Source organism: Heptranchias perlo, chromosome 15 (assembly GCF_035084215.1).
Source record: "Heptranchias perlo isolate sHepPer1 chromosome 15, sHepPer1.hap1, whole genome shotgun sequence".
NCBI lineage: Eukaryota > Metazoa > Chordata > Chondrichthyes > Hexanchiformes > Hexanchidae > Heptranchias > Heptranchias perlo.
Genome location: NC_090339.1, coordinates 37,387,702 through 37,402,713, shown reverse-complemented (window position 1 = coordinate 37,402,713; position 15,012 = coordinate 37,387,702). Strand labels below are relative to the sequence as shown.

General features: G+C 43.0%; 1 protein-coding gene across 1 annotated transcript in view; it reads left to right on the top strand.

Annotated features, from left to right (window-relative positions):
* The window catches only part of efnb1 (ephrin-B1), a 169,410-nt gene that overhangs the window by 136,773 nt on the left and 17,625 nt on the right, over nucleotides 1-15,012 (top strand). The window contains exon 3 of the mRNA XM_067997070.1: nucleotides 12,429-12,521. Within this exon, the coding sequence (XP_067853171.1) occupies nucleotides 12,429-12,521 (93 nt within the window). The remainder of the gene's footprint in view (nucleotides 1-12,428; nucleotides 12,522-15,012) is intronic.

Below are 15,012 nucleotides of genomic sequence, written 5' to 3'. Positions count from 1 at the left end.
CCTCTGAAGCTAGTGACTCTTCGGGTAAAGTATTATGTGTACAAGCAGTCCAAGTGGTTATTCCTTGCGTGTTGAGCCTAGACTGTGATTATTGGCAGACTATTTGTTGGTCAGGAGGGAGGAACATCACAGGTGATCCTATCCTTGCGCAATGTTCACACATTTGCTTTCCAGCTGAAGTCGCTGGATAGTGATCAAGAGCAGGGTCCTACTTACGAACGTACAAAAATGATAGGCAGGGAAAGACCAGCTGGTCCGTCAAGTCAGCCCCACACTCATGATGCCTGGAGCATCATGACTAGATGCTTCCTACTCCCTAGCAGCTATGTCATCTCCTGGGAGAGGGAAAAGAAAACAGAAAAAGAATCCCAGGGCCAAAAAGGATGAAACAAAATACTCCTTAAACCAAGATTGGCCAGACAAGGGATTGAATCTGTTCAGGTAATTTGCATAATAATGGAGTGAAATAGTTTGTAGTGCAGCAGACTTATCATGCCCATCATTTCATTCTCCTGAGAAGCTTTTTACAATTCCTGGAGATTATCTGTCATGGCCATTGATGAGCTGTGGTAAATTTCTCTGTGAGGAGTCTGAGTGGAAAGTTCAATGAGTGATGATGCTTTAGGTCATCATGGACGACCTGATGAGTGGCGACATCTCTCATGATGCTGCCATGAATCGTTCTATTTATAACACACTTGTAGCATGCATTTAACTGAATAACATGAATAATTCAATCTGTGGATTGGGGTGGAGTTAGTTCAAGAAACGGAGAGGGAACTGCCTCGGCCTATTGCATTTGTTGAGTGATGTCAAGCCAATGTGCATTTACCCTAAGTCATCAGCCAATTATTTTGATTAAGAAATGCATAAGATGGAGACTTGTTGCCTCTCTAGGTAGGCTACACCACCCAAATTTTCCTAATTCCCTTTCCATCAGACATAATGCCTGCTTTATTCAGAATCTCAGCCAAGCCTGGTTTCCATAGCGACAATCAGTATTTTCCATCAAAGCTTCCTTTAAAGTTTGTTTTAAAACTTACGAATACCTTTATAGCAGGCCTAGCACCATATCGCACCAGCAAGAATAACATCAGCATCATGAGTGTCTTTCTTCTTGCAAGTTCCCCTTCCACAAGCAGTTGCAAATCCCACAGTGCCACTGCAGCCCCTACTCCAAAGCCTGGACTCTGAGTAATGTATCTTCGGGGGCTCGAGATCAACCCCATACAAGGAACGTTCTGCTGTTCTGCACCCTGTCACATACTAAATGGCCATTAAGAATACATCCAACAGCCTAAAACATTATTTGCGCTCCAAATAATAGCGATTTAGCTATCGATTCTCTTCCAATTCAAAAAAAAATTATGGATGGCCATTTAACCTGTTTTCCACTTAACTGTTACTAGCTTCGCTGACACTCTACAACACTATACTGCCTGCTCTGTTAATCATTGATACACTAAGTTGACAACTCTTCTCTGTATCTGATACAAGCTGAAGGCACATTTCCCCAGGGTCTGCTCTGAAGGACTACAAGCAGTATAAAATTGTAAAAAAAAAGGGAGCTTTCTGCTGTCTCTCAGGAGATGCATCTCCTGGGGAAAAAAAACTAGTAGTGACACATATTAGCACAAATTCTTTTTAAGAAGATGCTCAGAACATATACTTTTGTCGGGTTAATCTGCAGCTTGAATATTTTCAGATGTGTCAACTTATTATTTTGTTGGAGTAGTGTTGAACTCTTGGTTAAACGGAAGCTTAGTGTACTGTAATTTTTAATCATCAGATGAGTTCCATGGTTACTTGGAATCTGATTTTTAGTCTGTCTGCATTACTGAGTTAATAAGCTGAAGGTCAAAACTACTCGGCAGTGATTTGTTTCTGCTGGGATGGCGCTGGTTTCCAAAACCCATGCAAAGGAATCTTGACTGTACTGATCTCACGGGTGCAGAGTATAATATCATACCTTGCTGAGTGCAGCACTGCACCATCCCATTCACGGTCTGAATGTAATGTTCCCAGGTGCATCATCTTGTACCTGGCCTGACTGCACCATATTGTACCTGGACTACTGAATCAGCACAAACTGGCGATTGAATCTGGCACCTTTTGTGGTCAGTATGGTTAGCTACTCATTTTGTATGTTCACAAAATTATTGGCGGAGCAAACGCTTGGATTTTAAAAGCCTATCAATTATGGGAGGGAGGTTAAGGAGTACCACTTATTGGAGGTTAAAGGATCGAATGTGTTAAAACAGGAGGCATTGTGATGAGCCTTGACAGTTAGACAAATCTCAAAGTAGGCGATTTGGACGTAAGATCTTCTGTGTGCTGATGGGAAAGCTACAAAGTTGCACATTATTTGTGATGTTTTGCCAGTTTGATAGTTGAAGTGAAAACGGTTTTGGCAGTGTGTGTAAAATAACCAAATGTAGTCTTCATCAGACCTGGGCACATCAAACTAATCCATAATTCAAACCAGCATTAAATTTGAATCTAGTCCAGAAAGTAAGGGAGCAAATAGATATTCCTGAGGCCTCGGTTGGCTTGGAATCCTTCCAAAAATGATATTAACGAATGTTGAATGTATAACCAGTCTTGAACAGGCAGCCAGCAAAAATTGTTTCTATGCTTCAGCAGGAGGAATGTAAACAGATTCCACTTTGGTAGCCAACAAACATTAGCTCTCATCTCATAGTCATTTTGATTTTTTTTTTGTTGGGCCTTTTCTTCTGTGTATAATTTTAATTCTGACAGTGTTGTGCCCTTGTGTCTCCTTTGCTAAGTGGGAGCTTCAATTTTGAGAGCTGTATGGTCTAATGATTTGACTGTTTTTCAGCCAAGTAGGTGCTTCAGAGATTAAGGTTGAGGTGCACGCAGTATATAAAGGAGCCTTTCAATTAAGGACACGAGAAATGAGAGAATTATTTTAAAGCAGTGAGGTAGCTAATGGAAGCAATGGTGAACTCTTTTTCCCCAGTGAACCTTCCCAACAACTTGCATTGATAAAGCTGTGTGTAAACACACCTAAAGACTCGCTGGGGATATGCAACAATTAGTATGGTTCTACGGCATACAAACAAGAAGGTCCTAGGTAACAATGATACAAGTAAGCAACTGTAACAGCACCTTGACTATCGTGTCTCTCCCTCACTCCATGGAACCTTTTGGGTTTTGTCTCGTATACCCAACTTTTTCCTTCGCCTTCCGCAGGGGTGGGAGGAGCCACAACTCCATCTTCCCATCAGAGCAGTGGGAGGTATTCAAGGAGGAGATAGTGAGGGTTCAGAGCAAATATGTTCCCACAAAGAAAAAGGGTGGGACTCCCAAATCTAGAGCTCCCTGGATGACAAGGAGCATACAGGGTAGGATAAGGCAAAAAAGGGAAGCATATGTCAGATACCGAGAGCTGAATACTGCAGAAAGCCTAGAGGAGTATAGAATGTGCAGGGGTGAAATTAAAAAGAAAATTAGGAAAGCAAAGAAAGGGTATGAAAAAATATTGGCAAGTAAAATGAAGGACAACCCAAAGATGTTTTATAAATACATAAAGAGCAAGAGGATAACCAAGGAAAGAGTGGGGCCTATTAGAGACCAAAAAGGTAACCTGTGTGTGGAGGCAGAAGACATGGGTATGGTTCTTAATGAATACTTTGCGTCTGTCTTCACAAAAGAGAGGGATGATGCAGACATTGTAGTTAAGGAGGAGTGTGAAATATTAGATGGGATAAACCTAGTGAGAAAGGGGTTTAGCATCTTTGAAAGTTAATAAATTGCCAGGCTCGGGTGAAATGTATCCCAGGCTGTTAAGAGAAGAAAGGAAGGAAATAACGAAGGCTCTGACCATCATTTTCCAATCCTCACTGGCTACAGGCGTGGTACTGGAGGACTGCTAATCTTGTACCGTTGTTCAAAAAGGGAGAAAGGGATAGGCTGAGTAATTACAGGCCAGTCAGCCTAACCTCGGTGGTGGGCAAATTATTGGAAACAATGCTGAGGGACAGTATTAATTGTCATCTAGAAAGGCACAAATTAATCAAGGACAGTTAGCATGGATTTGTTAAGGGAAGGTCGTGTCTGACTAACTTGATTGAATTTTTTGAGGCGGTAACAAGGAGGGTAGATGAGGGTAGCACGTTTGATGTAGTCTACATGGATTTTAGCAAGGCTTTTGACAAGGTCCCACATGGTAGACTGGTCAGAAAAGTAAAAGATCATGGGATCCAAGAGAAAGTGGCACGATGGATCCAAAATTGGCTCAGTGGCTTAGTGGCAGGAAGCAAAGGGTAATGGTCGTCGGGTGTTTTTGTGACTGGTAGGCTGTTTCCAGTGGGGTTCCACAGGGCTCAGTACTAGGTCCCTTGCCTTTTGTGATATATATTAATGATTTAGACTTAAATGTAGGCAGCATGATTGAGATGTTTGCAAGATGATACAAAAATTGGCCGTGTGGTTGATAGTGAGGAGGAAAGCTGTAGACTGCAGCAAGATATCAATGGACTGGTCAGATGGGCAGAAAAGTGGCAAATGGAATTCAATCCAGAGAAGTGTGAGATAATGCATTTGGGGAGGGCAAACATGGCAAGGGAATACACAATAAATGGTAGGATACTGAGAAGTGTAGAGGAAGTGAGGGACCTTGGAGTGCATGTCCACAGATCCCTGAAGGTAACAGGACAGGTAGATAAGGTGGTTAACAAGGCAAACAGGATACTTTCCTTTCTTAGCCGAGGCATAGAATATAAGAGCAGGGAGGTTATGCTGGAACTGTATAAAACACTAGTTAGGCCACAGCTAGAGCACTGTGTACGGTTCTGGTCTCCACATTACAGAAAAGATGTGATTTGCACTAGAGAGGAGATTTGAGGTTGTTGTCAGGACTGGAGAATTTTAGCTATGAGGAAAGATTGGAGAGGCTGGGGATGTTTTCTTTGGAACAGAGGAGGCTGTGGGGAGATTGACGTGTATAAAGTTATGAGGGGCCTAGATAGAGTGGATAGGAAGGACCTATTTCCCTTAGCAGAGAGGTCAATAACCAGGGGGCATAGATTTAAAGTAATTGGCAGGAGGATTAGAGGAGAGTTGAGGAGAATTTTTTTCACCCAGAAGGTGGTGGGGGTCTGGAACTCACTGCCTGAAAGGGTGGTAGAAGCAGAAACCCTCATCCCATTTAAAAAGTTCTTGGATATGTACTTGAAGTGCCGTAACCTATATGGCTACAGACCAAGAGCTGGAAAGTGGGATTAGGCTGGATAGCTCTTTTTCGGCCGGTACAGACACGATGGGCGGAATGGGCTCTTTCTGTGCTGTAAATTTCTGTGATTCCCACAACCCAGACCCTCAGGATTGTTGCGTTCCCCTCCGCCTCAATTTCTGACATCTCATCAGTAACACATCAGATACCGACATAATGATTCTGTCAAGCAAGTGAAGCGATTTAATACCAAAACCCCATATTGAGGCCCAGTAGGAAAGGCACAAATTCTCAATTAGTAGACAATCCTGACTGAACTTTTCTCACCGATAATCAAACTTTGTATTAACTACTCCAGCGGGTCTGGTACTTGTACAATTTGTTGCTATAAGGGCTGGACCTATATACGGTCAGCTGATCAATCCTTGAATATCGTTGATGAATTTTGCCTTTGTCATAGTGAATGTGGCTCATTTTTCACGTTGAGCTCCAAATTGCTTATTTTAACATAGTCATCCACGGACTCCAGTTTGTCAAATTATCTTTTTCTTTTGAAGGTGGCAAATGAATTTGAATTTTGTTTCTCCCTTTTCTGATAGGTAACAATTTTGTGTTGACCCTCCCGCCATGGGAAACTTCTGAAGCTAGCCATTGGTCTTTCCAGTTGGTAGCTTCCTTAGCTATAATTCACCCTTCCCTCTGAGGAAAAATGTTTGAGGAGTTTCATTGCAATGTAGGCAGGAATGGGGTTGTGCAATTGGGTACACCACAGCCAAAACATTTCAGCTGCCTGCTCCTTGCCAGAGATATTGACATTTCCTTGAATGTTTCCATGTCAGGCATCCCAAATGTGCAAAACACTTTGTGGGGTTATAGTACCAGCTCTAGAATGATTATCAAATCTACAGACCCCAGTATAATTTGGTATTTTAGGTAAACCTTTCCTGAATTAGTGAGATTTGAAATGTCGTCAGGGGGTGACAATAAGCTTCTGAACTGTGCTACTATGAAGCATACAAATGTGGGTTGCTTTCCAACTAGAATGTTCTGTAGAATACCATTAACCATGCCATTGCGTAAGAATGTTTGTCTTAGTAATTTGGAGAATTTTCGCTCAAGGTCTAATGTCCCCTTGGCAGTCTGCGAACACTAGCAGGGTTCCCCTTCCAGATAATAAGGTTATTTGAGAAGTTATCCAGGTATCACTCTTTTCCCCCACCTTTTCCCTATATGGTGACATCTGCTTCAGCCAGTCACTTGGAGACTGTGTCTCATTGTTGTTAAATATAGCGTGCTTCTTATCCTTTTTTGTATTTATATCTGATGGTGCGGTGGCGACCACAGTAACAATTATTGTTCCTAACGACTGGCGTCTATCCAGGGTTGATACCGCCAAGTGTGTCTGGATCCCGATATCAAATTGGGCTTGTCTGCCCATAGGGTACCCATCAGAGGGCTCCCCCTAACTCTTGTGCGGGAAATGGCTCCAAGTTGCTCGAGCTTAAGCTGAGGGTTTCTGAGCTTGAGGGGCAGCTGGAGACACTGCAGAGCATAAGGGAGGCTGTAGGTTTCCTGGATTGTATGTTCCAGGAGGTGGTCACTCCACAGCCACGTAGAGTTCAGGATAGCAAGTGGGTGGCCATCCGAAAGGGTAGGAAGAGGCAGGCAGTGCAGGAATCTTCTAGGTGTGTGGCACCCTCAAACCGGGTGAATACCAGGTTTGAATTGAATACCAGTGAGGATGATGACACCTTGAAGGAGTGCATCGCACCATGGGGCAAAGGACTGCACAGGGAGGCAAAGTGAAGTGTAGAAAGGCAGCAGTCATAGGGAATTCGATAGTTGGGGGACAGACAGGCATTTCTGTGACCGCTGCCATGAGTCCCGCTTGGTGTGTTGCCTCCCTGGTGCCACTGAGAGGGTGCAGAATGTTCTGCAGGGGGGAAGGGGAACAGCCAGAAGTCGTGGTCCATGTGGGTACCAACGAAAAGGGATGAGGTCCTGCGGTCAGAGTTTCAGGAGCTAGGGAGAAAGTTTAAAAAGCAGGACCTCAAAGGTAGTCATCTCTGGATTAGTCCCAGTGCCACACGCTAGTGAGTACAGAAATAAGAAGATAAGGCAGGTTATTGTATGGCTAGAGATATAGTGCAAGAGAGAAAGCTTCAGATTCTTGGAGCATTGGGACCAGTTCTGGGGCAGGAGGGACCTGTTCAAGACGGACGTGTTGCACCTGAACAGAGACCAATGTCCCCACGGGGAGGTTCATTAGTGGGGGAGGGTTTAAACTAATTTGGCAGGGGGATGGACACCAGGACTGGAAAGGAGAAACAAGGTGCACAAAGGATTGGGAGAGACAAATAGCACTAGAGTAAGAAATAGCACAGTATTAGGTGGGATCAGACTAAGAGAGAATACAAGAAGGTCTAAGATAGGTTTAGAGTGCATGTGTGTAAACGCATGAAACATGGTAAATAAGGTTGGTGATCTGCAGGCGCAAATAGCCACATGGGAATATGATGTAGTGGCGATAACGGAACCTGGCTCAAAAAGGGGCAGGATTGGGTACTAAATATTCCTGGATACATGGTGTTCAGGGAAAGAAAATAAGGAGAGGGGGTGGCAGTATTGATTAAGGAGAATATTGCAGTGCTGGAAGAGAGAGGATGTCCTTGAGGGGTCAAGGACAGAATCTACTTGGTTAGAGTTAAGAATCAATAGAGGCTACATTACACTACTGGGTGTATTCTATTGGCCACCAACAAGAGGGAAGGATATCGAGGAGCAATTTTGCAGGGAAATTACAGAGGTGTAAGAACTATAGAGTAGTGATAATGGGGGACTTCAACTATCCTAATATAGACTGGGACAGTAATAATGTAAAAGGCAAAGAGGGGGAGGAATTTCTGAAGTGTGTTCAGGAGAACTTTCTTGATCAGTATGTTTCCAGCACAACGAGGAAGACGACATTGCTGGATCTAGTTCTGGGGAATGAAGTGGGTCAAGTGAAGCAAGTGTCAGTGGGAGAACATTTAGGGAACAGTGATCATAGTATCATAAGGTTTAGATTAGTTATTGAAAAGGATATAAGGAGCAATCTAGAGTAAAAATACTTAATTGGAGGAGGGCCAATTTCAAGGGATTGAGAACAGATCTGGCCCGGGTAAATTGGAATCAAAGATTGGCAGGCAAAACTGTAAACGAACAATGGGTGGCTTTTAAAGAGGAGATGGTTCAGGTACTGTCTAGGTATATTCCCAAGAGGGGGAAAGGTAGAGCAACCAAAGCCAGAACTCCCTGGATGACGAAAGAGATAGAGAGTAAGATGAAGCAGAAAAAGAGGGCATAAGACAGATGTCAGGCTGATTATACAAGTGAGAACTAGGCTGAATATAGAAAGTACAGAGGGAAAGCGAAAAAGGAAATAAGAGGGGCAAAGAGAGAGTACAAGAATAGACTGGCGACTACCATAAAAGGGAATCCAAAAGTCTTCTACAGGCATATAAATAGTAAACGGGTAGTAAGAGACTGGGTGGGACCAAAAAGGAGATCTATGCATGGAGGCAGAGGGCATGGCTGAGGTACTAAATGAATACTTTGCATCTGTCTTTACCAAGATAGAAGATGCTGCCAAAGTCACAGTGAAAGAGGAGGTAGTTGAGATACTGGATGGGCTAAAAATTGATAGAGGAGGTACTAGAAAGACTAGCTGTACTTAAAGTAGCTAAGTCACCCGGTTCAGATGGCATGCATCCTGGGTTGCTGAGGGAAGTAAGGGTGAAAATTGCAGAGGTACTGGCCATAATCTTCCAATCCTCCTTAGATATGGGGTGGCGCCAGAGGACTGGAGAATTGCAAATGTTATATACTTGTTCAAAAAAGGGTGTACGGAAAAACCCAGCAACTACAGGCCAGTCAGTTTAACCTCCATGGTGGGAAAGCTTTTAGAAACAATAATCTTGGACAAAATTAATAGTCACTTGGACAAGTATGGATTAATAAAGGAAAGCCAGCACAGATTTGTTAAAGGCAAATCATGTTTAACTAACTTGATTGAGTTTTTTGATGAGGGCAATGCGGTTGATGTGGTGTATATGGACTTTCAAAAGACGTTTGATAAAGTGCCACATAATAATAGGCTTGTCAGCAAAATTGAAGCCCATGGAATAAAAGGGGCAGTGGCAGCATGGATACGAAATTGACTAAATGACAGGAAGCAGAGAGCATTGGTGAACGGTTGTTTTTCGTACTGGAGGAAGGCATGCAGTGGTGTTCCCCAGGGGTTGGTACTAGGACCACTGCTTTTTTTTGATATATATTAATGACTTGGACATGGGTGTACAGGGCACAATTTCAAAATTTGCAGATGGCACAAAACTTGGAAGTGTAGTAAAGAGTGAGGAGGATAGTAATAGACTTCAAGAGGACATAGACAGGCTGGTGGAATGGACGGACACATGGCAGATGAAATTTAGCACAGAGAAATGCAAAATGATACATTTTAGCAGGAAGAATGAGGGGAGGCAATATAAACTAAATGGTGCAATTCTAAATGGGGTGCAGGAACAGAGAGACCTGGGGGTATATGTGCACAAATCTTTGAAGGTGGCAGGACAGGTGGAGAAAATGGTTTTAAAAAGCATATGGGTTCCTGGGCTTTATAAATAGAGGCACAGAGTACAAAAGCAAGGAAGTTATGTTGAACCTTTTATATAAAAAAAAACTGGTTTGGCCACAAATGGAGTATTGTGTCCAATTCTGGGCACCACGGTTTAGGATGGATGTGAAGGCCTTAGAGAGGGTGCAGAAAAGATTTACTAGAATGGATCCAGGGATGAGGGACTTCAGTTACGTGGATAGACTGGAGAAGCTGGGGTTGTTCTCCTTAGAGCAAAGAAGGTTAAGAGGAGATTTGATAGAGGTGTTCAAAATCATGAAGGGTTTAGATAAAGTAAATAAAGAGAAACTGTTCCCTTTGGCGGGAGGGTCGAGAACTAGAGGATTTAAGGTGATTGGCAAAAGAACCAAAGCCGACATGAGGAAAAACTTTTTTACGCAGTGAGTAGTTATGATCTGGAATGCGCTGCCCGAAAGAGTGGTGGAAGGAGATTCAATCGTGGCTCTCAAAAAGGAATTGGATAATTACTTGAAGGGAAAAAATTTGCAGGGCTACAGGGAGAGAGCAAGGGAATGGGACTAACTGGATTGCTCTTACAAAGAGCCGGTATGGGCTCGATGGGCCGAATGGCCTCCTTCTGTGCTGTAACCATTCTACGATTCTATGAAATCCTCCGAGCTCCCCTTCCTGCCATATCATTCACTAGATCTACAGCAAACTCAGATGAAATATTGTTATCAGGCTTAACTTTACATAGAATTACATAAAATGAACAGCACAGAAACAGGCCATTTGACCCAACTGGTGTTTATGCTCCACATGAGCCTAAACAGATTAAACAATTTAAAAATCAGTTTCTGCTCCATTTATGTGAAGTGGCACTGAAGCCAGTCTTACAGCAACAATTAAAATTTTAAATCCAAACAACTGTTTTAAAACAACCTACCAATGGACCATTTTTACTTCCCATCTCTCGCTCGCTCACTCAATCCCTCGCACCTCACTCACACTCCCTCACTCCCTCACTCCCTATCACTATCACTTCTCAGTAAGCAATAGCTTAATAGTTTGGCCAGATACTAATCCTCTTTAGCAAAGTACAGTATTTGAAATTTAACAGAAATTTGTCCTCTTTCTATACAGGAGGGGGGAAGGAAAAGAGATTTTGTAATCCATATTAAATATGTAAAATGTCAGTCTAAACAGATATAACAGTTTAAACATAGAGATAAATCTAAAAAAGTAATTTTGCATGACAAAATATGTATCTCTCCTCCATTTGACCCCTTGATTTGAGGAGAAGACTAATTTCTACCCGTTGCTCCTTCGTAAGTCAAAAGGTGATTGGCCAGTTTGAAAAAAAAACTGCTGGGCTTGATCTGTCCTCGCCACCTTAAGATATTTTTATCTGGACACCAATTATAAAACCTGCATAAACGCCAGATACAAGGGCCTTCAACTTCTCCCAGACTAAACTCCAAACACATTTACATATTTAGAACAGAGTGCATGTATTAATAACCAGCAGCAATGATGCAGGTTAGTAACTGCAACAGCACATCCCTCATGTGCTTGTGCACATGCATGCTCTCGTGTGCGTTCTCTCTCATTTTAGTGCTTCCTCTTTTTTTTTCTCTCTCACTTTTGCTCTCGCTCTTCTTTCTCCTCTCTCTTTTCTCTCCTCTTCTCTCTCTGTCTCTCTCTCTTTCTCTCTTTCTCTCTCTCCAGAACCTTATGGTTTTTGCTTTATTTATCCAATTTCCCCCTCATCACCCCAGCAGTGGGAGGAGACAAGACCCCGTCCTCCCATACCCCAGTCACTCAGGATCGCTACACAATGCAGTCACCTACACCTGGGAACAATAACTTACTGGCGTGAGAAATCGCTCATGGTGACAACGTTATTGCTCCTGCGTTGAGCAAAAAAAAGCTTCATATTGAGAAACCCACAGTGAAGGACACCAACGAGGTTGAAAACAGTAAGATGGAAGACATGGCAAATAATGATGGGAATTTTAAAATCGAGGTGATGCCAAGCTTGAATTTTGACTTAAATGCAGTTAGCAGTAACAGACAGAACATATCAATAGGTAGCCTTGTTTGTGGTTAATTATTGGTGACTGTAAAGCAAATGTATTTAATGAATTCTGGTCAATAAGGAAATCAGAGAGTTTGAATATCACATCTTGAACTGTAGTGTTGATACATTTTCGGTATAGCAATGAGCAATAATGAATGAGGGGTTAAATGTCATGGGTGGACAAGGGGGTAAGCTGAGTGAACACAGTCTCTGAGGTGCCCTTCCTCTATTTGTTGCTTTTTCTCTGAAGGTCTTCTGTCCGAATTGCTCCCTCAACCAATACCACCAAAAAATAGATCAGCTGGTCATTTGTCTCATTGCTGTATGCGGAAAGTTGTTGGCATAGGATAGCTGCTTATAAACATAGCAACATTTCACTACATTTCAAAGTAATTCACTATACGGGAAGCACATTGAGATGTTTCAATGTGATTAGGCTCTATAGAAATGTAAGTCTCTATTAGCTCCTGCGTATGTTAGTCTTGATTTATACCTAATCGCTGAATGGGATAATAATGTTGAGTTCTTCCTTCCAGCTACTTCCAATGGGTCACTCGAAGGCTTGGAGAACAGAAATGGTGGAGTGTGCAAGACTCGATCCATGAAGATTGTTATGAAAGTTGGACAAGGTAAACAGTGAGTTACTGTCCTAACCCCATAGTATGGTCATGAAATGTACAACTAAAATCACAGCTGCCTGCAACATGATCTGTTAAAACTACAACAAGTCCACTCACAGTTCTGAGGTACCCAACTGCAGTAGTGTTTTTGAAAGTGTGCTGGGAATGCATCTGTTAACTGAAGAGTTATTGTACCAGGACATGATAGTTAAACTAAGGGGAATGCCTGAGATCCCTCCTGCAACACATTCAGGATAGAGTCCTGAAACTGAGTAGTTAGGGTTTTATTCTGTGCAGGATTTTAGGGTTTCCAAAAACTCTCCGTTATCCTGTGCAGAAGCATTGTTGGAGCAACAATCTGTGTACACACGTGTAGATGCACGCACCTGATATCTGGGACCCTATGGATGCCTGTGTGCATTTGTCTGTGTGTGTCTGATTGTCTTTGTTTACCTGTCTGTGTGACTGATTCTATGCCCAGCAGTTCATTAAGCGGAATCTTTGTTTGTGCATATGTATTGCTCCGCACATTTCTTTGTCTATTTGCATGTGCACCTCTGTCTTGCTCATCTGTGTATAGCTGTGTCTCTATATTTCTGTTTGTATATTTGCCTATCCATGATTGTGAATGCTGACTGAGGCTGAACCAGACCGTTCGCAACCTTGGCATCCTATTTGACCCCGAGATGAGCTTCTGACCACATATCCACTCCATCACCAAGATCTCCTACTTCCACCTCCATAACATCACCCACCTTCGCCCCTGCCTCAGCTCATCTGCTGCTGAAACCCTCATCCGTGCCTTTGTTAACTATAGACTTGACTATTCTAATGCTCTCCTGGCCGGCCTCCCGTCTTCCACCCTCCATGAACTTGAGCTCATCCAAAACTCTGCTGCCCATAACCTAACTCACACCAAGTCCCAATGCTTGCAGACCTACATTGGCTCCTGGTCTGGGATCACCTCGATTTTAAAATTCCCATCGTTGTTTTCAAATCCCTCCATGGCCTCGCCCCTCCCTATCTCTGTAACTTCCTCCAGCTCGACAACCCGCCAAGATCTCTGAGCTCCTCCAATTCTTGCCTCTTGTGCATCCCCGATTTTAATCGCTCCACCATTGGCGGCCGTGCCTTCAGTTGCGTAGGCCCTAAGCGCTGGAATTCCCTCCCTAAACCTCTCCACCTCTTTACCTCTCTCTCCTCCTTTAAGACGCTCCTTAAAATCTACCTCTTTGACCCAGCTTTTGGTCACCTGTCTTAATATATCCTCATGTGGCTCAGTGTCAAATTTTGTTTGATAATCACTCCTGTGAAGTTCTTTGGGACGTTTTACTACGTTAAAGGTGCTATATAAATGCAAGTTGTTGTTATATAATCTGTCTTTATATATCTCTGTGCTTTTAAAATGCCATTTCAATCATTTAGTCTGAATCTAAACTGGCTGATTTTACATTGCCTGCTACATACCCAGCTTAATCTCTCCCGCACTGTACCAGAAAGGACTTTGTATGATTTCATTCCAGTTATGCCAGTGTTCACGTTGACACTGAGAGTGACATGTCACGGGTTCAGCTACAAAAGCAAATCAAACGAGAATGAGATCTGAAGTCGGAGTTTGGTGGCCCCTCAGAGAATGAGTTATAAGAAAGTCTTGTGTCTCCCTGAAGGCACTGCGTCTTATCGGGCTGCGGTTCCATTGGTGTTAGCCACTCTCCAGCATCTCGCCCAAATAGCCATACGCACCAATGCACTTTCCAACGGGGGTTGCTGGATACTAATTAAAAGAGCAGAAAATGTGCCTGATTTTCTTTTCCTCCTCATTAACCCATGGGTACATAAGCCAATTGTAGCACAGTGTGACCCTGGCTAAAAGTGCACTTAATTGAGGGTAAAAGACAGTAACATATACAGCATCTTTCCTCTTTCCCTTCCTAATTTGAGTTGGGGAAAAAAAAGTTGAATATTGAAAGCAAATAAAAAGGCTCTAATTGTTACCTGATTATCACCTGTGTATTGCTGGTAGTTAGAAAATGTGAACATTCTAATTAGAGAGAGAACACACACAGGCAGAGACAGATATTAACTTCCAAGAACCAATAACAAAACTGAAAATGGAATGTTTACAGAAATTTCTTAGGAGGTTACAAAATAATGCTGCCGTAGCTGTGATGTCCCCACCCAGTGCCCTCTCCGCCCCTCACTGCTGCCAGATACAAGAAACTACGATTGAAGCAAATCTCATATTCCACCTCCCCTCCATTCTGCCAGTTCCCAGGTTTTCCTCATCGTGATGCCAGATCAAAGGGTTGACCCGTGCTTCCAAATCACAGCAGCCTCACTGCAGTGCTGCCAGACTTCAGGACCCCCCCCCGCCCCCCCCTTCCCTAATACTGCCAAAACCCGTGGCCATTCTGCAGTGCTATCGAAGCCCAGGTCCATTCTCTAGTGTTACCAAAGCACAGAACTGCCCCAGTTTCCCTACCCAGTACTGCTAATTGTT